Source organism: Perca flavescens, chromosome 10 (assembly GCF_004354835.1).
Source record: "Perca flavescens isolate YP-PL-M2 chromosome 10, PFLA_1.0, whole genome shotgun sequence".
In the NCBI taxonomy this organism is placed as follows: Eukaryota; Metazoa; Chordata; class Actinopteri; order Perciformes; family Percidae; genus Perca; species Perca flavescens.
The window spans coordinates 20,548,059-20,574,661 of NC_041340.1; the positions used below are offsets into that span (position 1 = coordinate 20,548,059).

General features: G+C 39.9%; 3 protein-coding genes across 11 annotated transcripts; 1 reads left to right on the forward strand and 2 right to left on the reverse strand.

Annotated features, from left to right (window-relative positions):
* Positions 1-2,383: 2,383 nt before the first annotated feature.
* arl3l1 (ADP ribosylation factor like GTPase 3, like 1) lies at positions 2,384-6,040 on the reverse strand. Its single transcript, XM_028589971.1, has 6 exons — positions 5,905-6,040; positions 5,148-5,291; positions 3,797-3,913; positions 3,319-3,369; positions 3,014-3,199; positions 2,384-2,815 (listed from the first exon to the last, which is right to left on the reverse strand). Exons 1-6 carry the CDS (start codon positions 5,920-5,922, stop codon positions 2,768-2,770), a joined length of 564 nt encoding a protein of 187 aa, XP_028445772.1. The 5' UTR covers positions 5,923-6,040; the 3' UTR covers positions 2,384-2,767.
* A 794-nt stretch (positions 6,041-6,834) lies between these two features.
* LOC114562880 (uncharacterized) lies at positions 6,835-13,332 on the reverse strand. Of its 3 annotated transcripts, none has more exons than XM_028589545.1 (9): positions 13,102-13,332; positions 11,688-11,758; positions 11,432-11,486; positions 11,213-11,278; positions 11,020-11,058; positions 10,649-10,681; positions 10,275-10,532; positions 8,344-8,442; positions 6,835-7,103 (listed from the first exon to the last, which is right to left on the reverse strand). In XM_028589545.1, the coding sequence occupies exons 2-9, from the start codon at positions 11,706-11,708 to the stop codon at positions 7,021-7,023; spliced, it is 654 nt and encodes a 217-aa protein (XP_028445346.1). In that variant the 5' UTR covers positions 11,709-11,758; positions 13,102-13,332; the 3' UTR covers positions 6,835-7,020. The 3 variants fall into 3 exon arrangements, with proteins under 3 accessions (XP_028445346.1, XP_028445345.1, XP_028445348.1); XM_028589544.1 differs by having other exon boundaries at positions 11,213-11,281; XM_028589547.1 differs by lacking the exon at positions 11,688-11,758 and having other exon boundaries at positions 11,213-11,281.
* Positions 12,399-25,962, forward strand: LOC114562878 (regulator of G-protein signaling 14). Of its 7 annotated transcripts, none has more exons than XM_028589540.1 (16): positions 12,399-12,553; positions 13,156-13,278; positions 18,836-18,857; positions 19,043-19,194; positions 19,320-19,412; positions 20,306-20,449; positions 20,547-20,720; positions 20,845-20,926; positions 21,042-21,142; positions 21,300-21,518; positions 21,797-21,873; positions 22,227-22,353; positions 22,742-22,823; positions 23,634-23,680; positions 24,066-24,165; positions 24,928-25,962. In XM_028589540.1, the coding sequence occupies exons 2-16, from the start codon at positions 13,156-13,158 to the stop codon at positions 25,155-25,157; spliced, it is 1,773 nt and encodes a 590-aa protein (XP_028445341.1). In that variant the 5' UTR covers positions 12,399-12,553; the 3' UTR covers positions 25,158-25,962. The 7 variants fall into 7 exon arrangements, with proteins under 7 accessions (XP_028445341.1, XP_028445340.1, XP_028445338.1 ...); XM_028589539.1 differs by lacking the exon at positions 12,399-12,553 and adding an exon at positions 12,777-12,917; XM_028589537.1 differs by lacking the exon at positions 12,399-12,553 and adding an exon at positions 12,890-12,913.
* Positions 25,963-26,603: the final 641 nt, after the last annotated feature.

Sequence of the window (26,603 nt, forward strand, 5' to 3'; positions counted from 1 at the left end):
GATCTATAAAATATGATTATTTGTGCAATGATCTGAATAATGTTTATAGATGCTTTACAAAGTATTTATTACCCATTCATTATTAAAGGTGCTCTAAGCGATGTCACACGTTTTTGTCACATACAGCAAACATCCCCTCACTATCCGCTAGCTGCCTGTCCCCTGAAACGCGGTCTCTGTAGACAGCCCAGGCTCCACAAACGGCAACAAAAACAAACTGTACCAACCTGCACCACCAAACATAACAAACAGCGTTCCAGCCATTAAGCGACAAGAAGGATTTGGTGGTGGTGGGGAGTTAGTGTGTATAAGCACGGAAGGGAGGGAGAGGGGACGGGATGAGGAGGAGGGAGGGGCGAGCTAGCCTCGTTTTGTTTGAAAATACTTTGAACGTCCACAAGAAGTGCCGTCACCCAACATCGCTTAGAGCACCTTTAAGGTATTAAAATCATTAATTGCAGCCATCCAAATAATGTTTATTGATGGTTTACAAACAATTTCTTAAAGGTTTACAAATCACTTGGTAATTATTAATTAATATCAAATGTTATAGTGTTCAACAATAAAAAATGATATCAATTATAGCATCACTAATAATTAGTAAACATTATTAATTACCATTTCCTTGTTTGTTCCCAGTAAAATAACTAATAGGTTTAATTAACTATCTATCAATGTACCATTTAATAGTGTAATAGTTTAAAGTGTTACCAAATGATTTATTATTATTATTGATTTTAGCAAAACAACTTCCTTCTCACAGACAACGGAACACAGAGTGTCTTCTGTTCGTACCTGGAATGTGTTGTTGTCCAGTCTCTCTGAGTGAGCAGGCTTTCTTTTTATGAGCAGAGCTTGGGAAAATGAAAGAAATGGAGGACAAGAGAGGGAGGGCTGGACTGAAGAAGAGAAGGGGCTGGTGGACCACGAATAACAGGGAGGGTTGCCATGGCAACACCATATATTATAGAAACATAATTTACATGATATTCTTCTGGAGCTGTGCTTCTGCTCGAGCTCTGGAACAAAACTAGTGTAATTAGACTGTCAAATCCCTTATTTGTAAAGAGCGATGCCCTCTCGTCAGCCCTGAGATTAATCGGGCTCTCTAATACTGCCACCTGTTGGTAAACAAAGCAGCACTGAACAACAGACTGCAGTAGGCAGACTCTCATCTTCCCACCAGCCCAGCTCCTGTGCCGTCTTTCAAACAGCCATAATGATGCTTTAGTGCAAGTTGTAATTGGTCCTGCACCCCCTGTTGCGCTCGCTCAACAGGAGTGGATGACAAAAAAAAAATGTTTTAGGACTTGCACCAAATTTTAGTTGCCATGGAAATGACTCAGTATTCACTCACTTTAACCAAGTAAACCAGAGAGCTGATTTTGATCTTTTTTCAAAACCACTCATAAATACCGTACAAAAGAAAAGACGAAATATTCATTAGCATAAGTTCATGTAGAGGAGGACACAGAACAAAGCCAGCAAGCTGATGTGATTTTAGAGTGCTTTCAGATGGTTAATTACAACTCCAGACAATAGAAACAAAGGATCCATTAAATCCAACTGCAGCTGAGTAGAGCCAAAATGGCTGAATAGAGGACTTAGCCTACACCAAGGTCAGTCTAAAGGACAAATATGTGAAGAAAGACCACGGGGCTGTGTGGGCCTTGAAGTCTGGGGGTGGGTTCTGACCGCTGTCGTCCCAGGGGAGATGAACCGTTCGTGGGTAAAGATTGAGGAAGTCGTCGGAAATCAATGATCTCCACAAGCTTTATCGCAGATCGCAGAACAGAAGATGAAGAAGGATTTTACCTCAAAGTTGCTCACACAAAGTAGACTGAATTGAATTTTGTTTGTGCTGGGAGAACAACCTAGTGCTCACAGCTGGACATTAGATGTTTCATATGGCCAACTACCTCTGTGAAGAGGGATCCAGACAGCTCCAACATTGCAGCAAGAGAGACCGCATGCTATGTAATAGTAAATTTGCATATAAAACAAACATTTTGAGAAAGTCTCTCCGATGCAAATTGGTCAGCCTCTCTGCGTGTAATTTCCTGCACTGTTTGCTCTGCTGTGCCTTGGAGATTTGATATCTTGTTCTGCCATGCGGGTGTATAATTGTGAACTCTCTTCTCTCTCTCTCTCTCAGTACAATGTTGACAGCTGAGCAGGAGTGGATCGGCTTGTTACTCATGGAAGCGTTGACATTTACAGTCACATGTTTTTTTTGTCTTTCACCATTTATGTTATTGTTTGTGTATTTTTTTGTGAATTTGATTACAGATGGCTGCATACGATTTGAAAACATGAAAACAAAATAGCATAAATTACTAAGTATTTTATTGTCAAAAACACATACTTTACACTCCCACTTAACTGGATGTAACAAGCACCAACAGTTCTACATGGCTACACACTCAGCTTGGTTTTCCCAGCGTACAGATCCAACAGATACAGATCCTCAGGATAAGGGGACAAAACATACATTTTTAGGAAATATTGATTAATGATTAATGATTAATAAATACCTAATTCACTTATTGTAGCTAAAATATGTATCTATAATCTTTAAATTAGCTACATTAGGGAAATATTCATAAAAATGACAAAAATTGTAAAAACAAAATTATCATTCAAATATGTGAGGGGAGCGGGGCCTGTCATAGGTGAGTTTTGTTGATATTAAATGAAGTGAAATATTTCTTTAATCCCTTAATGCGATGGTTCTCTGTTTGACTGGTCTGTGTTGTTTGCCGTTGGTTCATTTCTTCTTATTCACAATATTGTTGCAAATCCAGTTCATGCCATCCTGTCAGGGAAATTAAAATAAAACTAAATCAGTTTCATAGTTTTGAAGACAGAAAATAGTCAAAACCATCAAACTAAGCAGGTCATAGTTGACTGATTTTCACTACAAGATTGTACAGCAGGAAGAAGCACTTTTATATAGTTAATTAGGTTCCATCTGAGGGGAAATCAATAAATCAAGGTTGGGACTGCGTCTGACCTGAACTCCCTCCCCAGACACAGCTGAGCAGGCCTGAATCTGCCACTCACGGTCCCGGTATGTATGCAGGTTGAGTCCCTCAGCGATCTCACTGGCCGATGACGCTGTGGCCAGATCCTGCTTATTGGCAAAGATGAGCACTGGAACGCCTTTTAGAGTGTCCTCGTCAATCAGCTCGGACAGCTCCTGCACATACCATTTTTGTACGTTATTGACTTGTTGACTTTAATTTAATAAATGTAATAAACTAGTTTTGCTATCGTTCTTGTCAGAATATATTTGCATGCAAATGACATCAAGCTCACCAGTCCCGTCTCCTCAAACCGCTTCTTGTCTGCACTGTCAATAACATAAATCTGAAAGAACCAACATATTACAATAAAATTAGTTGACATTTTTTTCATTTATTTATTTTTGATTTTTGACTCATTTAGGATACAGCTGCTCCTGTACAGCAGCCAAAAAGTCAGTGCTAATTGAAAACAGAAGATACACTTGTCAACCTTTCAAAAATGTTCCACAACGTTAGAGTTTTATTAACAAGTTCCATTCATCAAGATACAATTAAAGTGCTTAATTTATGCACATATATGATACTTTAATATCATGGATTTTTACTGCTTTACATGTTTTTTGTGGTGTATTTTCAGTGAAGACATGTGTGGACCCCAGGGTGACTAGCTACCACTTTGCAAACTCTAATAGGGATCCAAATACAGAATAAAGTATATGTCTCCCAGGGGGAAAAAAAAATATTGATTTTAATTAAGTTTAGTCACTCACCAACAGATCTGTGTTGTCCAGGTACTTTTTCCAGAAGGTCCTGATCTTCCTCTGTCCTCCAATGTCCCAAACATTAAGTTTCATGCCATGAGAGGCAACACTCTTTATGTTGAAGCCCTGAAGTGAAACGCAAAGCTGGAGTCAGTGTACTGCACATCACTGCCTTCTATTTAACACAGTTCCAGTACGCAGCACCTGGAAAGCCTTGCACATGGTTATGAAGCAATTCATTAAGCAGCAACGTACTCAAGCACAGGTGTGTGTATTAAATGAATCACTGTTTGGTAACTCTGTATTGTAACCCTGTTACATATCAGCAGGAGAGCGTGCGCTAGGTCACTGTGCTAATCCGGACGTTTTTCATAACCCAGCTCCTTGCTGTTACAGTCGGCGAGGTTGTGTAACAACTTTATCCTCCTGAGGGCCAGCTGAGGAGAAAATCTGAGGATAAGATGTGAAGGATCAAGTGCAGTGTATGTATTCAAGTGTCAAGTCTTGTTTAGCTTTGTGGTGACTTGTCATGCTGGACTGCATCCTATCTGCCTGGTATCTGATGAGCTGTCACACTCGTTTAAGACCCGGCAGTACATCTGCCCTATGTCTTGTGCTTTATGTCTTGTGTATTGCAAGGGTATTAGATAATCATAGTAGAGGTTAGGTAATCACATCACAAGAGGGTGAAAAAAAGACCTCACCGCAACGTTAGGAACGTCTTAAAAAAATATGTTGAGAGCATGCAAATCAGGAAGGTAATTTCCTGCTGAAAGGTTATTTAACATACTATATAACAGGATGATGTGACATCCTTACATCATTATTTTGCTGATTGGTGTGTACTGCAAGTCCCATAATTTCATTTTAAAGCATGTCAGAAAAGCAAAGGTCATCATCATTACTTTGAGCAACACTGGTCACACTGGTCTTACAAGATTAGATACAATCTCCCTGTCTTTAATAATGTTGGGTTACAGTGCCATGAAAATACCAAATATCTTTAGAAAAACTTTATTCAAACAAGAGAAGTCCAGCATTGTATCACTGATTTTGCAAAAAGGATTCAGTGACAGCGTACAAATTGTCTTTAAAGAGTGGTAACTTGTTGGTTAACAAAACATTTAGGCTATATTTCTGGCAGATGCCCTGCTTATCTAAAATACACTTAATGATGAGCATCAGGTGTTATAAAGTGGCTCAGCTGTTCACGGTAAGATGAATCAATGAAATTAAGGCCACAAAATCATCATCTGCAAGCGTATCAGTCAGTGGCGCTTCTTGCTTTATTATGCCATACAGTAAGTGACTTTCCTTACGGTCATAATGTGTGTGTGTGAGTTTTAACACTTTCCCTCACCTGTGTTGGTGTGATGGTGTTCACATCCTCAGAGGCGAGGCTCTTCAGCAGGGTTGTCTTGCCGGCGTTGTCCAACCCCAGAAGCACTATCCTGACCTCCTGCTCTGTGGATCCTTTCAGTTTCTCGATCACAGAGAGTAAGCCCTGCATGTAGGCAGGAGGATAAGCAAAAAAAAAATAAACGTATTGCAACATTTAGAGCATCCCAAGTATTTGTTTAGTATTCTCATTTGAGGTCAAAGCTCCCTGTACATACAGCACTGTTGACAACACATGCATGCCCATCTTGCTCCACCCATCGACCAATCTCCAGCCTAGTAAGAATTAATCTGTTGCTTCATTTAGAAAAGATCTGGTCTTGATTAGAGCTCCATTCATATAATGGTGCACTGTTTAATGTGATTAGTCTGAAGCAAGGTTGCGCAATCGCAGCCTGCCACACAGCTGACAAAAGAGGCGCTGTATTATTAAATATTTCCTTCAAAGTGTCAGGTACTACAGTGTATGTGTGATTACATCAAACAACATTGGAGGTTCAATTTAGATGTAAAATTATATGAACACTTTTTGACTAAAATGAGCAATTCAGATAATCCAACCTTCACATCAGAGCTGCATCTAAACAGCTACTAAATAATGTAAAAAATATTGGTACACACTTTTGAAAACCAAAAACACCTGTAAATAGTTCTCAAACAAACACTGAAGGGTCACATTTGGTGTTATAAATCCTGTTCCTCCAGATCAGGTCACCTACCTTTTGAGCTTCTCCCATGGTGGCGTGTTTCCTGTGGCTCGGCTGGAGGGCTGCAGCTACATTCTCCAGTGAAGCCCACACAGGTGAGTTAGCTATCCAGGTCACCCAGGTTAGCTATCCCGAAAAGGTACCAGCAGCCTCTGTCTTTTCCCTCTTCCTCCTTTGTAAACTTGAGTGGGTTAAGTGCTATGTGTGTATGTTATAGTAATGTCTACCTAGGCATCAATTGCTCCTCACTGTCGCCGTGGAGTAAGCAAGCAAGCAGGAAGAGGGGGAAGGTGGATGGGACTGGGATTAGGAGGCCAGAATTAGCCCTAGCCATCCATGCAAAGGCCACCCCCCCCCTTCCTCTGTCCATCCCTCCATCTCCACTTTGCAGTGGCTTTACCTGGATTATCCCTTAGCCACCTGCTATAGGAGGAACTGAATAAACAGTCCTTCCTGACACACACACACACACACACACACACACACACACAAACACACACACTCACAGATGTTATGAGTAGAAAAATAGAAAAGTTCAGACATTTTACTATATGGCTGATGGGGAAAAAATGCTGTTAATGCAGAAAAAAGGCACTCAGAGTAGCATGGGGAGTGACAGTATACATAGAGCTTAACACGTAAACTTCAAAGGATTATATCATGTTGTTGAACCAGGGAACTGATTATTTCTGTGTTCATACATCAACTCTCAAATCCAACATCCATCCCTGTCTTGGAGAGGAGTGCACCCAAATATCCATTACATGCCAGCCACTTTAAAGCTGCCGTGTGGGTCGTCTGTAAAGTGCATTCCTGGGAGTAGAGCATTCAGTGGGATTAGTTTGAGCACGCCTGTGTCTGGATTAAAACATTTCTAGACTCTTTTCCTCAACTGAACAGGCTTTCTGGTCAGTGGGTGTGGTTAACATGAATGCTGGTTAAACAAAGGATCCACCATGGTCTGGAAATATCTATACATAAGCTTGTTATAACCTTATCTGATCACACACATTTAGCCTCAAAGATGGAGATTAAATAAGTTTTATTTCTACATCAAACACTACAAAAGCAAATTATGAAACAATATCAGTAATCATATTTTTGTGAAAGTGATAGACTGAGTCTTATTTAGGATCCGCTTAGTGTGAAAGGAGCCGGACCGCTTCTCTGCTCTGCCTCTGCCTTCTGCCTCCTCCTCTCTTTGTGTTTAGCTGCAGAGAGATACATAAAGGGGGAAGGTGATAATTTAAAAAGAGGGAAGTCCAATTTGTAGGTCTAAGATTAGCAATATGCAGAAGTTAGAGAAGTACTTGGACAAATAGGGAAATATGTTTATTTGCTTTCTTGCAGAGAGTTATATAAGAAGATCATTACCACTCTAATGTCTGTACAGTAAATATAAAGCTGGAGCAGGCAGCCGGTTAGTTAAGCTTTAGTCTTGCATTGCAAGATCTATATCCACGGCGCTGGAGTCACAACCCACAACCGTTGTGGGCAGCACTAAGCCCCGATAGCCGAGACAGAGAGAGGGGAGGGACATATGGCGCGTTAGAGGCACTCCGGATGTCAGGCTTTATTCCAACAATGTATACATCTGTAGAGCCAGACTGGTTTAGCTTAGCATAAAGACCAGAAACGGGGGGTAACAGCTAACTTGGCTCTGTCCAAGGTAACAAATTCCAGCTTCCCTTAAATCTCCCATGTTATAACTGGTTTGTTTAATCTGTACAAAGTGCAAAAATCTCAATACGACTCAATAGTTTACTCAATAGTGAGGAGATAAATTGAGATTGTGGATGCTTATCAATAATAGTCTTTTTTCATCGTCATCACTGAGTGTAGAGTCGGTCATTTTCACATCTATAAAATGTAATTCATAGCATTGTGGAATTGTTAGCAGAAAAGTGTGCACATGCCATGGAGACTGTACTGCACTATATATGGCCTATTACAGTAAAATATGGAGGGATTTGGGACTCTCCGTCGGTTGCATGGCAACTGCTCCAGGCCAAGAAATAGTCTGACACACAAACCCCTGTAAAACCCCAACTTGCAATTTTTACTCTACCAGTTTTGTATGAATTAAACAAGCCAGATGTAACAAGTTAATTAGTGAGCTTTTGGTGGGTTGATTGTGTTAGCTTTGGACAGAGTCAGGCTCGCTAATTTCCCCTTTTCCAGTCTTTGTGCTTAGCTAAGCTAACCCGCTGCTGGGTGAAGCCTTATATTTTACGGACAGATATGAGTGTTATCGATCTTCTCGTGTAACTCAAGAAAGCCAAATTAGTGTAGTTTTCCCAAAATGTTGAACTGTTAAAGTATTTGAAATATACTATTTCTACACAGTATATTTATCATTTGCATTCAAGACAATATATTTGAAACAGAAGAGGTGCTTTTCTATGCTCCTGTGTTGTCTTATACCACAGACAACCTGAACTGAGCCCTTACCGTTGTCTCTTTTCAGCTTGAACTTCATAGCCAGCCCCATAATCAAGACCAGGCCCAAAGCGGAAATACCACAGATCACCAAGATCAACACACTCTGGTCTGGATGAGAAGACAGTTACAAAGGCAGATCATGGAAACAGAGTAGGCTAATGGCACATGCTATCAAGGGTCATTAAGGTGTGCATTTTATTATTCATATCTTCATTAAATGTTTTGGCTCTTTAATTTTCAATTCAGAAATTGTACAATGCACTACTTTCAGGCCAGTTAATGAGTTAAAATCTACAACCCCAAATCAGAAAAAGTTGGGTCAGTATGGAATACACAAATAAAAAGTAGTGATTTCTAAATGTACTTTGACTTTTATTTCATTGCAGACAATACAACAGCACATAATTTAATGTGTTCATGATTTTTATGGTTATTTTTCAAAAAAAACAAAATTCTTATTTTGGTTCTTGCAACACATTTCAAAAAAAGTTGGAACAGTAAAGCATTTACCACTTTGTAATCTTGCCAGTCCTTTTCACAACACTTAAAAGACGTTTAGGGACTGATGACACCAAGTGATGAAGGGTTCCAGGTGTGATTTTGTCCCATTCTTGCTGTAAACAAGTCTTCAGGTGGGCAACAGTACGGGGTCTTCATTGTCGCATTTTGCCTTTCAAAATGCGCCACACATTCTCTATTGGAGACAGGTCGGGATTGCAGGCAGGCCAGTCAAGTACCCGTATCCTCTTCCTCCGCAGCCAGGACTTTGTAATGTGTGCAGAATGTGGTTTTGCATTATCTTGTTGCAATATGCATGGACGTCCCTGGAAAAGAAGTCTTCTTGAAGACAGCATATTGTGCTCCAAAATCTCCATGTACTTTTCAGCATTAATGGTGCCATCACAGAAGTGCAAGTTACCTTTGCCAAGGGCACGGACACAACCCCATACCATGACAGACCCTGGCTTTTGGACTTGTTGCTGGTAACAGTCTGGATGATCCTTTTCTTCTTTGGTCTGGAGCACACAGCGTCCATTTCTCCCAAAAAATACCTGAAATACTGATTCATCTGACCACAGTACACGTTTCCACTGTGTAATGGTCCATTCCAGATGCCTCCGAGCCCAGAGAAGTCGACGGCGCTTCTGGACACTTAACATAGGGCTTCCTTTTGGCACAGTACGGTTTTAACTGGCATTTGTGGATGTAACTACGTATTGTGGTACTTGACAAAGGTTTGCCAAAGTAGTCCTGTGCCCATGTGGTGATATCGCTTATAGATGAATGATGATTCTTGATGCAGTGCCGCCTGAGGGATCGGAGATCACGGTTGTTCAGCTTAGGTTTGCGCCCTTGTCCTTTACGCACTGAAATTCCTCCACATTCCTTGAATCTTTTAATTATGTTATGCACTGTTGAAGGTGGAATAAGCAAATGTCTTCCTAGCTTTCTTTGAGGAACATTGTTTTTAAACGTTTCAATAATTTTCTCACGTATTTGTTGGCAAACTGGCGATCCTCGGCCCATCTTTGCTCCTAAAGGACTAGACTTTTCTTGGGTGCTGCTTTTGTACCAAATCATAATTACCATCACCTGTTGACATCACCTGTTTCAAATCATATCATTATTTAACCAATTTACCAGATTACTAGCCCTAAATTGCTCCTGTCCCAACCTTTTTTGGAATGTGTTGCAGGTCTGAATGACAGGAAAGGATCTTTATTTACAAATGAAATTAAGTTGACCAGACAAAACATGAAATATTTTGTGTTCACATTGTCTGCAATGAAATACAAATCAAAGTACATTTAGAAATCACTACTTTCTTTTTTTATTTGTGTTTTCAATACTGTCCCAACTTTTTCTGATTTGGGGTTGTACATTAAAAAGGCACATGTAATCTGTGGCTGTGTTCAATAAGCAGGGAGATGTTTACTTACTCTCTACAGTGACATTGCATGATGGAGACACGTAATCACCGCACGGGCTTTTCACAAAGCAGGTGTACAGGCCTGCGTTATTGGAGTGGACTTCTTTGAGATACAGACTGCTAGCATTTTTGCCTTCCTGGAGGTCCACCTGATTCATCTGCCACCCAAACATCGTAATCAAAACGGTAAGGTTATGGACACATGTTAGAGTGATGTCATTGCCCTCCTGAAGATTGGTTCCAGTGCAGTTGACAGAAACCTGAAAGTCTGATGGGCAGGGTAAATATTTAAGGAAGGGAAGCAACAGTGATAGTGTTAGGTAATCAGAAAGTTAGTGCACATGTTAGTGCACTGCCACAGGCGAGGATATTGTCACAGGTTACCTTGTTTGCAGTTTGACAGAATTTTTGAAGTATCTAGAGAGAATAGTACACATGGACATTAATATAGTCACAGTCAGCATTTAATTTACAACAGAGCATACATGACACATCCCAGTCAATTTCTTTTCTGAGAATATATATGTAACCTATGCTGCTCAGTTAAACCCTCAGCAATACACTAGTTTAGAAGAACAGTCAAATTTATGAGCATTTTGATTATTTTTCAAGCATCCCGTGTTTGCCATGTTTGACTTAAGCTCATTGTACTACCACACCCCACTGTCAATTACTGTATCCAATGTACAGTGCCATATGTGAAATTCATAGGATTTATTTTCAAGTAAACAAATAAAAAGAAAGATGGCCCTCACCATCGATGCATTTTTCTGGACTGCAGAATGCACAAGCATCTATTGGGAAAACAGAGGTGTAGCATTAAGAACATTTTTCCTTTGCATGTCACCTCGCAAGTATTTAATGGCAGACAATGTTCAGGTACATTAGTTGCTACATAACATTTACAAATATAGTCTATAAGTGAGATGTTTAATTTTTTTTCTTTACCTGCCTGAGGTTTTCCTGTGGTGTTACATCTCAGACATTCAACAGGAACACAGGTAGATCCAGCGCCTACTGAAATAAAGTAAAGAATAAATAAAATAAAATAAAATGTATATGTGTAGAGCTAAACAAGCATATATGTATCCATGGTGAATACTAATATGCTGTATAAATACACTGTATATAGATATATAACTGTAAAATGAATAAGTGGCTCCTTACCCATGAGGAGATGCCCAAGCAAAAGATATAGCGATACCCCTCTCATAACCATTCTCTGTTGAAAAAGACTCGTTCATTAAATTGCTTTAGCCTAAGAACACATTTACCAGTAGATTGAGACTCCTTATCAATAAATCATAATCTCTAAAATTAAAAGCTAACAACATTTAAACATATTAGAAATCGAAAAATATCATAGCACTTATATTAAATATCAATAGAAAGGCTGAAAATGCTGAAATGTTTTTCTTATTACCTGGTGGTGTTGTCTCCTCATACACACACACAGTGAATGGTCACCTGCTCTGTTTTGCCTAACCTAATGGTCTTTGCGTCACAAAAAGGCAGAGCTGATCATAAACACTGATATCAATGCAAATAAATCATTCCCTAAAACTTCATGGCACAAACAATATCCCTGTTTGTATGTTTTATAGATGGGAGTTATGGCAACAGTGAAAGTCGGCTGCTGCTTTTTATGTTGTTAAGTAACATTTAGGTTAAAATAAGGGTATGTTTTACACTTTTTACAAACAGATAGAACAAGAAATAGAAAGACAGACGGACAGACAGACACAGGAATATAAAAGACAGAGACAGAGAGACAGGTATGCTTAAGCATAGTCTCGCTTTGCCAGACCCTAGCTGAAGCATCACCTGTTATAAGCAAAACAGTGGTTTACTTAATGCAAACGATCCTCTGCCTTTGCCGAATACAGACACGCCATATAATGTGACACATACTAGGGATAACTTTGCTCAGACGTTTTAGGATTATGACCGAATTGACTGAATTTTAAGAATTTACGCTTGGAAATACTATATTATCTTTCATTGAAGTCAGGGCCTTCATACCATATTTATTCATGCAGTGGCCAGTAGAGAGTGCTGCTATACATTTTTTTTCTTAACACTTATTCCTTCAGGGTCATGGGGAGCTGGAGCCTATCCCAGCATGCACTGGGGAAGAGGCAAGGTGCACATTGGACAGATGCAAAACACAAACGCTATCACACTCTTAATCAGCCACAATATAGCGTTTTAATCAAACATGCATGTGTTTGGGCTGTGGGAGGAAAGTAGAGCATCAGAAAAAAAAAGAAAAAAACCCACAGACACAAGGTGAATATGCAAACTCCACATAACCAAACTGGTTTGTGAATTCAAATCGCCTCTAAGTCACTTTAACGTTGCTACTCTTTCGACAAAGATGATGCAGTACTGGAAAGAAGATCAGGTTGAATTAGGCCTTCCCCCATCAATTTGTGCTTCCTGTAATATTAACCTCAGCCAAAATGTACCCTAACCCCATTAGTCCTGTTTGTGCATGTGTGGTTTTCGGCCTAATATCAATGTTGTAATAGGCTAACGTGAAGTCCAGCAAACTGCTACTACCCATTAACAATTTACAGGATAGCTTTTATTGTCCCAGTAGGAAAATTGCCTTGGACATGATGTTATAGCCAACACAGGATGCTTACAGTAGGTAAGCATGCTAATATTTTACATATTACACATTAGCACGTTGATCTAACAGATAATGTAGGCAAATTAGCAAGCCGTCTGCAAGGGCAACAGGTGCGCAGTTAATTAAAATATCCTGCTTCACCTGGGTCCTCAGCTCGTGCACTTGTCAAGACTAAGCAGACAGGTAAAATCTGTTAACTAACTTGATCTGTAAACTCCCATCTCTCTCTCTCGTCTTCTTGTTTGTTTTCCTGAAGATGGTCGCGTTAAGAGGACTTTATCACAGGTTCTCCGGACTGGCTAAAGTTGCTGCACAAAAGCAATTCAGGAAATATAACAAATGGTGCACCATAACCACTGGCATGATGGCGGACATAAAGGTAATGAAAATCACTTAACACACAAGCTAATTGGAGAGTTCATGCGTGCTAACCGTGTTTCCAAGGCAAAAAGTGTAGTGTACAATTTGCACTACTTGGAATCTATATAGGCTACATTCATATAATTGCTACAGCTGCACAATAATACTCATTATTCATAAAATGATGAACTCCTTGTGCTCTGTGTACCAAACCTCATGGTTTTTAACTCTTAAAAAAAAGTGTTACGTACAGATATTGAATTTGTTTTAAAAGAGGAAGCCTACAATTGACAGATGTAACGTTAAAGTTACTTCTGCATCTTGTAGGAGTTTGGTGACGTTTGGAGAATACCATGAATTTAACGTGTATGGTAGTTTTACCATGTTAAAGTAAGTGAACATCAGGAGGAGGCATTTTGTTGTGTACTTTTAATCTCTAAATCTCAATGACTTCCAACTAAAAGGAAACTTCACTGACTAGAAAAGAGAAGAAGAGGATGACACTGTATGTTACAAAAACATTCTTAGATGCTTCACTGTAGCAGCTAAATTGCTGTCTTGGACTGTTTAGTGGTTGAAGCTGTGTCTAGTAACTCGCACAATGACTATCAAAAACGGAAAGAGTGTATTTGTCTTGTCTGTTCCCACATCATAGTGTTTCTCAAGACGTAGGCTGAGAACAGTTTGATCATAGTAACCATACTTCCTCTTTTGTGGCTTGTTGCTATGGCAAGACTTCCCTTCCAGGCAGGAAGTGACAGGAAGGCGTGTGTGTGTAAGTAAGAGAGAGAGAGATGTTTGTCTGTCATGTTTGGGTGGAGCACTTTACTGTGTCCCCTGACAGTGTGCACATCGCATAAAGATTTCAGCTTGTAGTCTGGTGTCTGAGCCACCATGGCGAAGAACTGTAATGCTCTAGGGATTCCTATAGGCCACATGGTAAGTTGGCAACACTCTTGTCTGGCTTGGTTTGGTTCTGCAGCTGTTCTTTGGATCTAGTGGATTGTATATGCATTTATGCTGTATGAAGGTGGAGACTTCATCAGCCCTTACATAGAGGAATTTCAAGACTGATAGGCTACTGTGAGGAGTAAGTTGGTGTTAAGTGTGTGGGATATGTGTAAGTTGTAACCCTGTAATGATTTGGTCACCCATAATGTCTGTTTGTTGTAGTTTTGGACTACTTTTTCAGTCTGCTTTTTTTTTTTTGTAACCGTGCTCATACAGTTGAGTTGACATCCAGGTCAGAATACCTTGATGTTGAGTATGATAGAGCAGTTTCTTGTGTTGGCTTGTATTGTTGGTCTTAACTCCTCAGAAGTGCCAGAACCAATCAACCTGTGCAGTTGGTTGCAACTGAAAACACTCCAGGCCTGCTTCAAGTCAGAAGTGGAAACCATGCCATGTCTGTTAGCCAATCTGTCATGTGTAGGCTGTGTTGGCTTCAATCTACTCTGATGAGGCCATCGTGTTTCTTGAATTGGATTAGCTCTACAAAAGGTATGAAAGTGTGTATATAAAGACGTATTTCACCGGAGCAGAGAAGACCTTGATGTTGCTGTGGTTTAAAAAATGGTGTTCTCTGTGGTTTGCATTTTGAGTGATTGCAAAAGTTCCTATAATTGGTGCTGCATTAGACTCTTCCCTCACATTGTGTCTTTGCATATCTTGTCTCTCCTTCAAAGGTTTTGCAGAGAATCCTAATCCGTAGATGTTGTTCTCTGTAGCAGTATATGAGACCATGATGATTCATTAGTCTGTGTAGAACTGTGGAAAAAGTGTTTGGTGGGGTCTCCTGTGAAGTGCATTTGTAGGCACTGACATGTTGCGTTTTTGTAGCCAGAGTTTGAGAAGCGGAGCAAACAAGTGAAGAGGTGGTGCCACAGTGGAGCTCAACACCTGCAGAAACTGTCAGCCCGTATCAGCCTTATATGGGCAAAGTTTAACAATTGCTAACAGATGTTGTCTTTGGGCTGTTGTCAAGCATTGGCACAAGAATTACAAGGAAGCTTTCTCTTTGCATGCAGACTATCTTCACACTGAATATCTTTGTGGGTAAATTCCACTTGTGGTAAAGAGTTTTTGACATAGGAGATGAGCCTATGTGTCATGGTTAATACTAATTTAGCTGAGTAGACTCAGCCCCTTGGTTTTTGCTGGATTTCTTAGTAACATTATTGTATGCTAAGAATAAAGTTCTATCACTCACATTAAGACACGCACCTCTCTGTATGACTCAGCCACGTTGTGGATACCTTATGGGTTATTCTAGAAACAAGGTCAAGATATGCTGGACTGTCTATGAAAACCTTGCTTTAGCTAACTTAAGAGTTGATTCATGTTTTTATAAAACCATCCCACACCTAAAATGATCAGGAACATTTCAATTCTGGTATCTATAAAACATCTGCATTTGCATGAATGACAAAGCATATATCTCATGAATTCATGATAAAGAAGTTATTAGAAACAAAGTTTGAAGAATGTAAAAAAGTAAAAGCAAGATATAATATTTCTATAAAAGCAACAACTACCACCACAAAAAACAACCAGCAGAAGTGATTAGCTTACTGATAATATGATTAAAGATTACAAACCATTAATAAAACAACTTGTGAAGCAAGATGCTTGTAATTTTTTTTCAGAATGAAAGAGTTCTGTACAACCACTCCGGTTGTGCCACTTAACAGGTTTCACAATATTCTTAATTCGGCGGAAATACAACCCTTTAGATGGCTTTGTCCTTTTAAAAAAAAAAAAAATGGTATTACCACTAAAATGTTGTATATAAAAATATAAAATGAATATAGCCACCACTATAGTTTCTTATATAGGCTGGTGTATAGTTTTTTTTTTTTTTTTTTATGTAACCTGTACACTCTGGGCAGGTTCCAACTCACAGGACTAACCTAACATAGACAGACAAACAATCACATTCACACCTCTAGGCAAGTTTAGAGTTATAGATTGTTGGAGGAAACCTAAGCCCCCCCCCCAGAAGAAACCCAGACAGACCAAATAGCATGTAGACACCCCACAGAAAGCCCTATTGATTAAACCCAGGACCATGGTGCTGTGAGCCACTTGGCACAGGTTTGTGTGCAAAGAGTTGACAGCATTTATTGGCAGCATTTAACTAAGAGAGTTTAAATTGAAACAGACATAACTTTACAAGATGTGAATTTTGAGAGCTCTAAAAGCTGAATGAGAACCATTTGTCATCAGTGTCACAACCACTTCCTGTGAAAACAGCCTTGACTAATTGCACTACATTGTTACATACTGTAGAGAGAAAAAGCTAAAAACATGCAGCTGGTGTTCACATTTCACTTCCTAAATGTGTGCCTCTGTGCTTTTTGTTTTGAGGTATGTCTAGCTTCTGTGCTCAATACATTCAATTACACTGCTTTGTGAAACTGTTACTGTAATATTTAAGGGTGAGGCTATTTGCACCCCTGGTACAATTAGCAGTGTGTGCTATAAGTACCCTGTTGCAATTAGAAATGAATGTTATTCGTACCCCACCAGTGCACGCAGCAATGTGTTCTATTAATACCCCGTGTGGTACAAATATCAATGTATGCTATTTGCACCCCTGTGCATTTACAGTACCTTGGCATATATTTACACATAGTTATCCATACTACTCACGTATTACACCGTTTTGGAATATTATCGTTGCAGGGTCCAATATTTTGCACTGTCCAATATTTTGCACGCAGAGAGATGCTAATACATACACTTTTTTTAAAAAAAATTCGCGATCGCGGGCCCTGACTTGTAGCCTAGAAATCTAGACGCACCCTAGTGGCAGCAAATTTATTTTGCAGCCATGGTCAGTCCAGGCACTTTCCGTTGGCTTGTGAGCTGGAAAAACCAAATATTATATATTTATATTTATAATATATATTTTTTTATTTATGTATAGAGTCGGTGGGCGGGCTTATGGCTGCTGCTGGAAACAGCGGTCTTCTGGAAGACTTGGAGTTAAGCTTAAGTTAAGAGAAAAGAACAAAGAACGGCACAGGATTCTTAAAAAAGGAAGATGTGTTCGTAGTTTTGCCGACTGGATACGGCAAAAGTTTAATCTATCAACTAGCTTTGCTACCTTCTTCGTTGCTCTGCCTGGTTGTAGCGCTATCCTATTACGTGCCGAGGGAATTTGAAAGACAACTGTTTATCCCGCCCCTCGGATTGAGCCCTGTCAATGGTGAGTTCCCAGACCGAACATCTTGATGTGGGTCTGGCTTGTCAGGCTACCTGATTTGAGCAATGGCAAATTATCCAATCCAAAATGAAAAACACAAGATCACCTCACCAGGGAATTGAACTCCAGATACCCAGACCAAAGCTCAGTGTTCTAACTACTCACCTAGCAGTTCTTACAGAAAGTTGTACAACTGTTTACCACTTGGTGTCTTCAAACCTCGGTTGCTAGGTAACCATACTGTATACAAAAAATAGGTACTAACAAACTAACGGTTGTATGCTTTCACTGAAGACTGAAAGCGCAACTGTAGTATCCATTTTCCGCTAGAAATTCAATTGTTATGAACTTTAGAGACAAAACTTTCCTATTATGCCAGTTTCTGCTGTCATGGAAGATGAACGTCTGTCATGGAAGATGAATGATTTCGGTGCACGCGAGCAACGTGTTTTTGTTGTTACATCACAGGGTGTGACTAGCTCAGCTGTGTGGTCGAGGCTATTTGTACCGGGGTTGCAAATAGACACTCCGAATATTTAAAGCAATGAGACAACCTGTAGGGGGACCGAAGCGGGGAAAAGTTACATAGTGTTGCTTTAAATGTACTGAAAATCCCCAAATTTTTGTCATCAGAGTGAATTTTTGTTCTGTGCTTTACTTTTGATTGCAGCCTCTTAGAGCAGGGGTCTTCAACGTTTTCTTTTTAGGCCAGGGACCCCTTAGCTGAAAGAGAGACGGAGCAGGGACCCCCTACTGCATATTATATTAAATTGAGTTGCATATTAAACTGGGCCTACAACAACGTTTAGAGCAGCCTAAAGTCTTTACACATACCATTTGATGGTAAATACAATACTAAGCTATTAAAATAAAGACATTCATTCATATATTTATTCATCATGTTTTAATGTTAAACATACATGTAGCACAGTGAATCCTTAAGCTTAACTGTATCTGGCTACCTTAGTGGCTACCTTACCTACAGACCAATAAGCATGTCATCAATGTTATGTACATTTTTGCTAATAATATGTTGGACTCATTTTTATGTATATTTTCAGACATATTACCTTTTTGAAACTTTTTTTTTTTTTCTTTCAATGATTGAACAATAACTTGGGGCCCCCCTAAGGGTCCCCGACCCCCTTTTTGAAGATCTGTCTTAGAGAATAGGTATGATTTTCAAATACAATTTCTCTTTGATTTTATGATTCAACCAAGTGAATGTTGAATTTCTCACATACTACCATATGAATTATCCAGGTATACCCATACTAGTCCATGACAGCCCCAGTGAGGTGTTTCCATCTTATCAGATGTTTTGTTTAGTATTGTTCCCTACCTTATCTCTCCATTTCTCTATTTACAGAGCCAGGCAGTGTCGGACGGAGGTAAGCATGAACAAACAACATGCGCGCTGACAATCCTGTAAATCTTGATTTCTCTGAACTGAAACATGTCTGTGCATGACATAAAGAAACTATCTGATTCATTCTCGTTCTTGGTCATGCTTTTTTTCTTCTTCTTTTTTTTCTGTGACGATAAATGGGTGTGTTTGTGTCTGGATGTTTTGTAGAGTTGAACATGTCTGCACGGGGCTGTGGAGGCAGCAGCTCCAGCCTTCCAGGGACTCCGGGCGGAGAGAGCGGCCCAACCAACAGTGTGCTGTCCTGGGCCGTCTCATTTGAGAAGCTGTTGGAGGACCCCTTTGGAGTCCGCCAGTTCACGGTCAGACACACTCAACATGTGTTGTAATTTTAAGTTCAGGAATAATTCAAGTGTTGATGTTTTCTATCTACCTCTCCCGAAATGTGCCATATGTTTTCATACACATTTGTGTCTTTTCTCCACAGGCTTTCTTGATGTCTGAGGTGAGTGCAGAGAACATTTTATTCTGGCAAGCTTGTGAAAAATTCAGGAAGATCCCAGCCAGCTCCTTGGAAGAGGTATGATGGCACGTTTTTATGTCTTTGCATGTTGAATAATCTCGCCCGTCATTTGTGATTCATTATGCTGTTGTGTGTTTCCTCTGCATAAGCTCCCCTTTTTTAAATATAGTTTTTCAAAAATACTCTTCATTAGAATTTTCCTTACGTTGAATGTTTACAGTGAGGGCAACTTGGTTGCTATGTTGCTTTAACTGTGTCTCTGTAGCGAGCACAGTTACTTTTTTTTTTGCTTTGATATTGCTTTTATTATGTTACAATATGTTGCTATTTAGTTAATAAGCTATAAGTATCAACAATTCATTAAAAATTTTATACATTTACTGTTGATCTCACTGATGGATTAAGCTGTTTTTCAACCATATTTTTGGGATGTTTCCCTTTCTTTCAAACAATTCCTTAAAATAAAAGTGACCAGCTGGGTAGCTTTAATAGCTATCGTCAACTTTTATTCTATTTTAATATCAGACTTATTGCTTGGTTATTTAAATTCTATTATAGAAACGGGAGGTGCAGATATTGACACGGTTGTTGACTGTCCACACATCAGTTGAGTTTCTGTGGTTGCTCAGCTCTCTGAGAAATGTCTACCTTTTAGTGACTTATTGATTGTATGACTTGCAGTGTGGATGCTTGGGGAGGGTTAATTTAATTTTTGGTAGACTTAACAAGGAAAGCCAGTGTTCATACACACTGATTGGCTTCTTAGATCGTTATCAAAAGCTACACACTCGGATGAACTCCAAAAGGGAAATTGTTATAGTGTGTCATTGGGGTTTGTATCTATCTGGATTTAAAATTGTTAGCTTAGACACAATGATTACCAAACAAAGTTTAGTTATAGCTATATATCTTCTAGAGGTTTCAGTCTGATTGAGCTGTTGTGTTCCCAGCTGAAAACAGCAGCTCGCTCCATCTACAACACCTACCTGTCTGACAGCGCTCCATACTCGGTCAACATCGATGACACAGCCAAGACCGAGGAGAAGGACCTGGAAAAGCCCACACCTGACATGTTTAACAAGGCTCAAGCACAGGTTTGGACTCCACACTCTCATTTTAGCTGAGTAATACAGTAATTCATTGTTGGTGGCCCTTCTGACTGTGTGCACATCCGCCCCTGCTTTGTGTCAGATATTTAAACTGATGAAGATGGACAGCTACAGGCGCTTTGTGCGCTCTCCTCTCTACCAGAGCTGCACCTTGGGAAGCGTAGAAGGTAAACCTTTACCTCAGCTCTCTACAGAGCCGGTCCGCATGGGATCCTGGGAGGACGTGGCCACCAGAAGCCCCTTAAGTGACAAGAAGGTAGAGTGATTGGGGGGGGGGAGGGGAGGATGGGTGGACTGAGAGGCAGGGTAGAAAAAACAAAACTGTGATTCTTGTTTCAATTTTGCTGTTTTTGCGTTTCTTTCATCACGGTCTCAAACAGAACAAGAAGTCATGCTCCAACAGCTTGCCAGGTGGCAAGAGTGCTTCGGAGAAACAGCGACAGAAAAGGGACTCGTGGGGAGGTAGTGCTTGCAGATCTAGTTCTTTTAAGTTATTCCTTGATGTACAACCTGTGACTTTATCTCACAATTTCTCCCTGGCTCTCTTCTTGTTCTTTTCCTCCATCCATAACAATAGATGCATCCAACACACATAGTTCAGTGTCGCGGAAAGAGTCCAATATGTCAGTCAAGTCAAGCAGCAGTGTGGAGCTTGGCTCCCTCTACCAGCAGATCGAGGTCAGTGCATTTGTGACAACAGGGCTCACATGAATGACAAAATGTAGTCATTAAAGTGACAAATCTCAGTTCAGAGAAAAATCTGCCATATAGTGCCTAACTCTATTGTTATTTTTCATTCCTAAGTTCTTCCCTCTCTTTTCCGTATGTGATGTAGAATGGCAGATCGAGTACCCGGTCTCCAGAACAGGGTGGTAGAGGTGGGAGTCGGATAGGGGTGGAGGGAGGCTACTGCTGTGTCTACCTGCCCGATGGCAGTGCCTCCCTGGCCCCTACGCGTAATGGACAACCCATCAAAGACATGCTGACTAGCCTGTGTGAGAAGAGAGGCTTTCCGCTGAAAGATGTCATCATCTACCTTCATGGCAAGGACAAGGTGAGCACTTAGCTGCTCTGTCTGCAGCACCAGCCAAAGCTTTAAATCAACAAGCTGTTCAGAAATATCTACAGTACCACACTGCAAAGTTGTTTTGCAACAGGCGCTGTGAGAAAGATGACCATGACTCTCTTCCTGTTCTAACATCCTCTTAACTTCTCACTCACTCTTTTCATTTTTTGAAACTTTGTGAAACCTGTTTGAAAGTATCCCCAGTTGATGGTAACGTCTCTGAAAGTCACTTCTCTCAGTCTGATACACCGTTGCTCTCTCTGCAGCAGCCCTTATCGCTGGACCAGGACTGCTCCGTTCTGAGAGATCAGCAGGTCTCTCTGGAGCTCAGGGTGACGTTTGCGTGAGTCAACTGTGTCACTTCCTTCATTTGCTTTTTTTTTTTGTCTTTATCACCCGAGCAGGCTTTCACACCCCCGTCCCCACTACAGCATGCCACTTCTCACTATATTAGAGTAAAGTTCTTGTATTAACACCACTACATAGATTAGTCATCATTTGCATTGAATACATTATCAAATGGCTAAATTAAACCAAATTTGGATTTCCTGCCAAGGTATCAGTGAGTGGCAGATTCTTTGGTGACAACCGGCTTTGTATGACTAGATTTTAATGAGGCTATACTGCTGTACCATTGCATTTAGTGTTTGTGCTGTACTGCCGTGTGAGGGAGGTTATAATGCATGTGTGCTTCAGGCTGGAGATTGCCTTCACTGGTAAGACAGTTGGGATCATGGCAAAGTCCAGTAAGACGCTGCAGGACTCCCTCTCTGCGGTGCTGCAGAAACACCAACTCAAGCCACAAGAGGCCGTGGTCACCATGGTGAGTGTCTGTAAAGCCACATTTCCCTCAAATACTTTAGGTAAAGCACCCATGGTAACCGTGATAAACTGTACCATATGTATCAGAACTTTTTTAAAGTTCTGTCCTTCTCTCCTGTCATCACTTGTCCACCTCTCCTGCTTACAGCAGCCGTTCCTAGGCAACCATTTATGCTTTATGTTAATATTTATATCCAATCGGTTTTCTTTTTATTGTAAAATTGAATGTGTTTCACTATTTTTCTTTGTGTAATCCTCATCACTTATTCCACTATCTTTTGTAATGCATTGTGTGTTTTCTCTGTTATGCATTAAGACCCATTTTTAGCAGGCTCTCTTCTTTATCCCCACAAAACTGTGAAACTGATTGTCTTTTTTTCTTGTTTTAGGTTGGAAGCAACGAGCCTTTGAACATGACCAGCACTGTGTTCAGACTAGCGAACAAGGTGCTACGACTTGAAAAAACCAAAGGTCAAAAGATGTTTTAATACCTTTTTTTATTTATTTATTTATTTTAAACCCAATGTTTTACTTTAATTTGAACCAGAGAGAATTATGTTTATGTAATTTAACTACACTGCTCCCCCAAGTGCACAAGCAGCCTCAGGACGTAAAGAAACCTGCATGGCCAATGAGTAAATTAAATGAGTTCAATCAAATCCGATAAAGGCTCCAGCCACTGTTACTTGTCGATGATGTTGGCGATACATTGATGATGCTCGGTGTATACTGCCTGAACCCTGGCTGTGCTGCCTTATTCACATAATTGTTTCTTTATGGGTCAGAGAAAGTGTTTCTGCATTTATTGGCTCTCACTTGCTCTTAGCTAGGGCTGATGTGAAAGTCTTTTCACTGTCCAGTTTAGTGCCCTGGTTTTTCTGCATGGCTGTCTGCATGTTCCTTTTTTCCTACTCTGATTTCTTTGTGTGTCTCTCTCTGTGTCTTCATTCTTTTCTGTGGGGCTTAAATGTCTGGGTCCATTTGGTTTGTTGAGTGCTGTGTCACTTTGAGTTTACTCACCTCATTTCCCAACTGCTAAGAGACCAGAATCAACTTCGCTTTGGATCAGTGCTCCTCAGCTCCATTCACTGCATTTAGGAAGAGGGGGAATGGACTTGATTAGAGTGAAGGACCAGTTTAATTCTGGTCAAGAATATTTTATAAGGCTAATATCAGTGTTTTAACACAATTTGGAAGTTACGTTCCGTATTATCAGCAGTCCGCTACATTTCTACTGAAAGGAGAAGTACTGAGTTGTATGTTTTTGTGTGGTTTGAACAGGAAAAGACCAGACCAACAGAGGCAGCGGTTCTGCTGCAGCCACACAGGTGAGGCAATGTTAAGTCATCAAACAAAAATCTTGTTGCCATCATAAAAACGTCTTCTTTTGTACGATACTGACAGTCCTACATACAAGGCAAGCAGCTGAGATGCTGTTGGTTGTTATCTCAATAAGAATATAATGAAGGAAGTATCCTTGGTGACAACCTTCATTATATTCTTTAGATAATAACATTGCCTTTTTTTGTTTTATCTGTTGTACAGATCAAATGGATGCCTTTCTTTTGTTTGTTATATGGAATAGAGATGGGGATAATTTTTTTTAATGAAATGTGCAGAATTCACATTCACAGCATTATTTGTCTCTGATACACCTGTAAAACTTTGACTTGTACTGTACGTTGATAACCCTGCAATCTGTTTTGGTCCCAGGCAGGAGCCGTGAGTGCAGGAGGGCTGGAGGCCCAATCATCGCCGCAAACAGACAGAGCCAAGACTCAGTCCAAGCCCGGTAAATACCGCGACATGGAGGGTAGGACATCTCGGCAGTATCTAGTAGGGTTTGGCGACGTGGCAGTAGATATTTGACAACCGTCAGATTTTTCCACAACTTTTATAACAAGGAATCTATAGCAATATTATCTTTTAATACATTTAAATACCTTGATTCAACGGTTTCTTAATTTGAGCTTGGAGGTTCATTATTTACAAAAAATAAATTCTTAAGACAAAGTCCAACACAAAGGAACAGAACATTTTTGTTTTTAAGTCTTGACAAAATGATCTCACCACAGTGTGCCTTTTTAGAAGCTGTTCAATCACATCACATCTTTCCCAGCAGATGGAATTACAAAAAACTCCATCTGCTAAGGAAAATTGTTTGAAAAGCTACCAAATGGACTTCAGAGTGGGATTGTTTGGTCAGCTGCTGTTTTTAAGGTCAAAATGAACCTTAAATCTCAAGTTTCTCAATTGAATTTCCAGAACCTAAACTTTATTATTATAAGCTATGTTATTGCAATTTAAAATTGTATGTACCATGATAGAATATATTTCTCCATATCGCCCACTCCTAGTATCCTGGCCAGGGATTTGAAGAATTACGATTTTAATATATACTATTTAATGAAGTAACTGTTCTATATTTCTAAAACTTTATCTATCGAGAGTAGTGAGTTGTTACATAACTACACTCCCAACTATAAAATGTAAATACGCATATTAAAAATAGCACAGTGTTATTTATTTATTAAAACCAAATGTCAGAATTAGCATTATATTTTATGTGTGCCAGGGCTTCTGGACATGCTGTCGAGGGCCCAGTGCTGCAGAGTTGATGACCAGCGAGGCCTTTTGACCAAAGAGCAGCTAGAGGTCCCTCTGTTCCTGAAGCTGGCCTCAGACCAGGGCCAGGACACAGAGCCAGACAAGCAGAGTACAACCAGCTCTTCTAATGCAAGTTCAGCTGAAACCCCGGACTCTGCCGAATCTAAAGCCAAAGACTTAAGGGAAACATCACTTTGAAAGACTTCTGTGTGTGTGATTGACAAAGACACAATCAGAAACGACATCAAACATCTCACAACATCATGAGACCAATCGTGTCAAAAGACTAAAAATGGTCAAGCACTTTTTTTTTTTTTTATAATTGTTTACAAATAAGCTCTGAGAGCACTGTGCCACCATCTCTGCTACTGATAATTGGCCTCTTGAGGCGACATGTAACGAAGAAGAAAGATCATGGCAAGCATTTACAGTGTCATTTCAAAACACTACAGATGTTAATGGGAAGAATGTTTGCTATGAAATGTTTTGAAAAGAAGTTTTAGCTCAAAATTTCACCCTGAAGCCAATGTGTTTGCTGTGTTTATCGTTTAACGCTGTAAAGTTCACATTGCTTACATTTCTCACAATCTCACATCGTAGTAATGCTTTTCTCTGAACTCTAAGCAAAAACATGTTTCTGCACAGGACTGTCCAGAAGGGGGTTTTGAAGTGTATTGCACAATTGTTTTTTTTTTTTTTTTCTTTATTTGAATTGAAGATAATATTTTTACTGAGATGAGTTTTTAATATTTTAATTTACAAATTTTCATTCTGTGTGCTCACTTGCTATTTTCAAATGTGTGTTTGCGGTACTTAAATTTAACGGTTTGCTGTGATGGCACTTTTAGCCCTGGTCAAGTCCTGTTTTCCTGTCACCTAAGACAACATCTCAGGGTCCAGATCATGTGTAATGAGATATAATGGAATGAATCTGATGATGGGAACATCAAAATATACCACAGGGTGTATCCAAACAATTAAATTGTTTCATGATGAAATAGGATCCTGTTTGCCTGGTTTTGTTGTTGGGGGAGTGAGACGTTCTATTACAGCTTTTAGCCCTCTATGAGGAATCTTTTGGATGAATCACTAAGGTTAGTTTCTGGCTTGACAAATGCTACGTGATTTGGTTTTCTATGTGGTGCAACCAGGCCCCACTGGCTGTATGACTCATGCAGTGTAAAACAAGTCTAATGTGCATCTGTCTGTAGGTGTAAATTGTAACTAGCTTTGATTGCATTATCTTGTACCTTTGTTGTATTCTGGTTCAGAGACCTTCTAAATGGCATCATGTAATGGTGCTTTTTTGCACATTTTTGACGTTTGATCATTGCAGTGCTCTTTATGAAGGGTTTCTAGCCAATGGTTTGCTTAATCTGTCTACATACTTGTTGCTGGAAGGTGTTTTCCAGTTGAAGGGCCTGGGAGGACTATTATGGGGTGCATTTGGCTGTTGTATGGGTTACAAAACAAATTATGAGTCATAGATGGATTCATCCACATGGATGATGTCAGCAGCATCTAAGTGACGGTATGGGCTTTAGGAAGCGTCTCATTTGCCAACCTTGTAGAAATGATGGTCTCTGAAGTAATTAACCTGAGACAATGAACAGTGCTATGTAAGAAAGCATTTGTGTGTGTGTG

What these genes read in the sequence shown, in the direction of transcription:
- LOC114562880 (XM_028589544.1), bottom strand. Translation starts at nt 11,708, where the DNA reads ATGAGGAGACAACACCACCAG. An exon ending in TCTGTCAAACTGCAAACAAG is followed by an intron (nt 10,533 to 10,648) that starts GTAACCTGTGAC and finishes CCTGCCCATCAG; the next exon opens with ACTTTCAGGTTTCTGTCAAC. An exon ending in CAAGCTGAAAAGAGACAACG is followed by an intron (nt 7,104 to 8,343) that starts GTAAGGGCTCAG and finishes ATCTCTCTGCAG; the next exon opens with CTAAACACAAAGAGAGGAGG.
- arl3l1 (XM_028589971.1), bottom strand. An exon ending in TGGACAACACAGATCTGTTG is followed by an intron (nt 3,370 to 3,796) that starts GTGAGTGACTAA and finishes TGGTTCTTTCAG; the next exon opens with ATTTATGTTATTGACAGTGC. An exon ending in GGTTTGAGGAGACGGGACTG is followed by an intron (nt 3,200 to 3,318) that starts GTGAGCTTGATG and finishes TGGTATGTGCAG; the next exon opens with GAGCTGTCCGAGCTGATTGA.
- LOC114562878 (XM_028589537.1), top strand. An exon ending in ACCTTCATGGCAAGGACAAG is followed by an intron (nt 21,519 to 21,796) that starts GTGAGCACTTAG and finishes CTCTCTCTGCAG; the next exon opens with CAGCCCTTATCGCTGGACCA. An exon ending in TAAATACCGCGACATGGAGG is followed by an intron (nt 24,166 to 24,927) that starts GTAGGACATCTC and finishes TATGTGTGCCAG; the next exon opens with GGCTTCTGGACATGCTGTCG.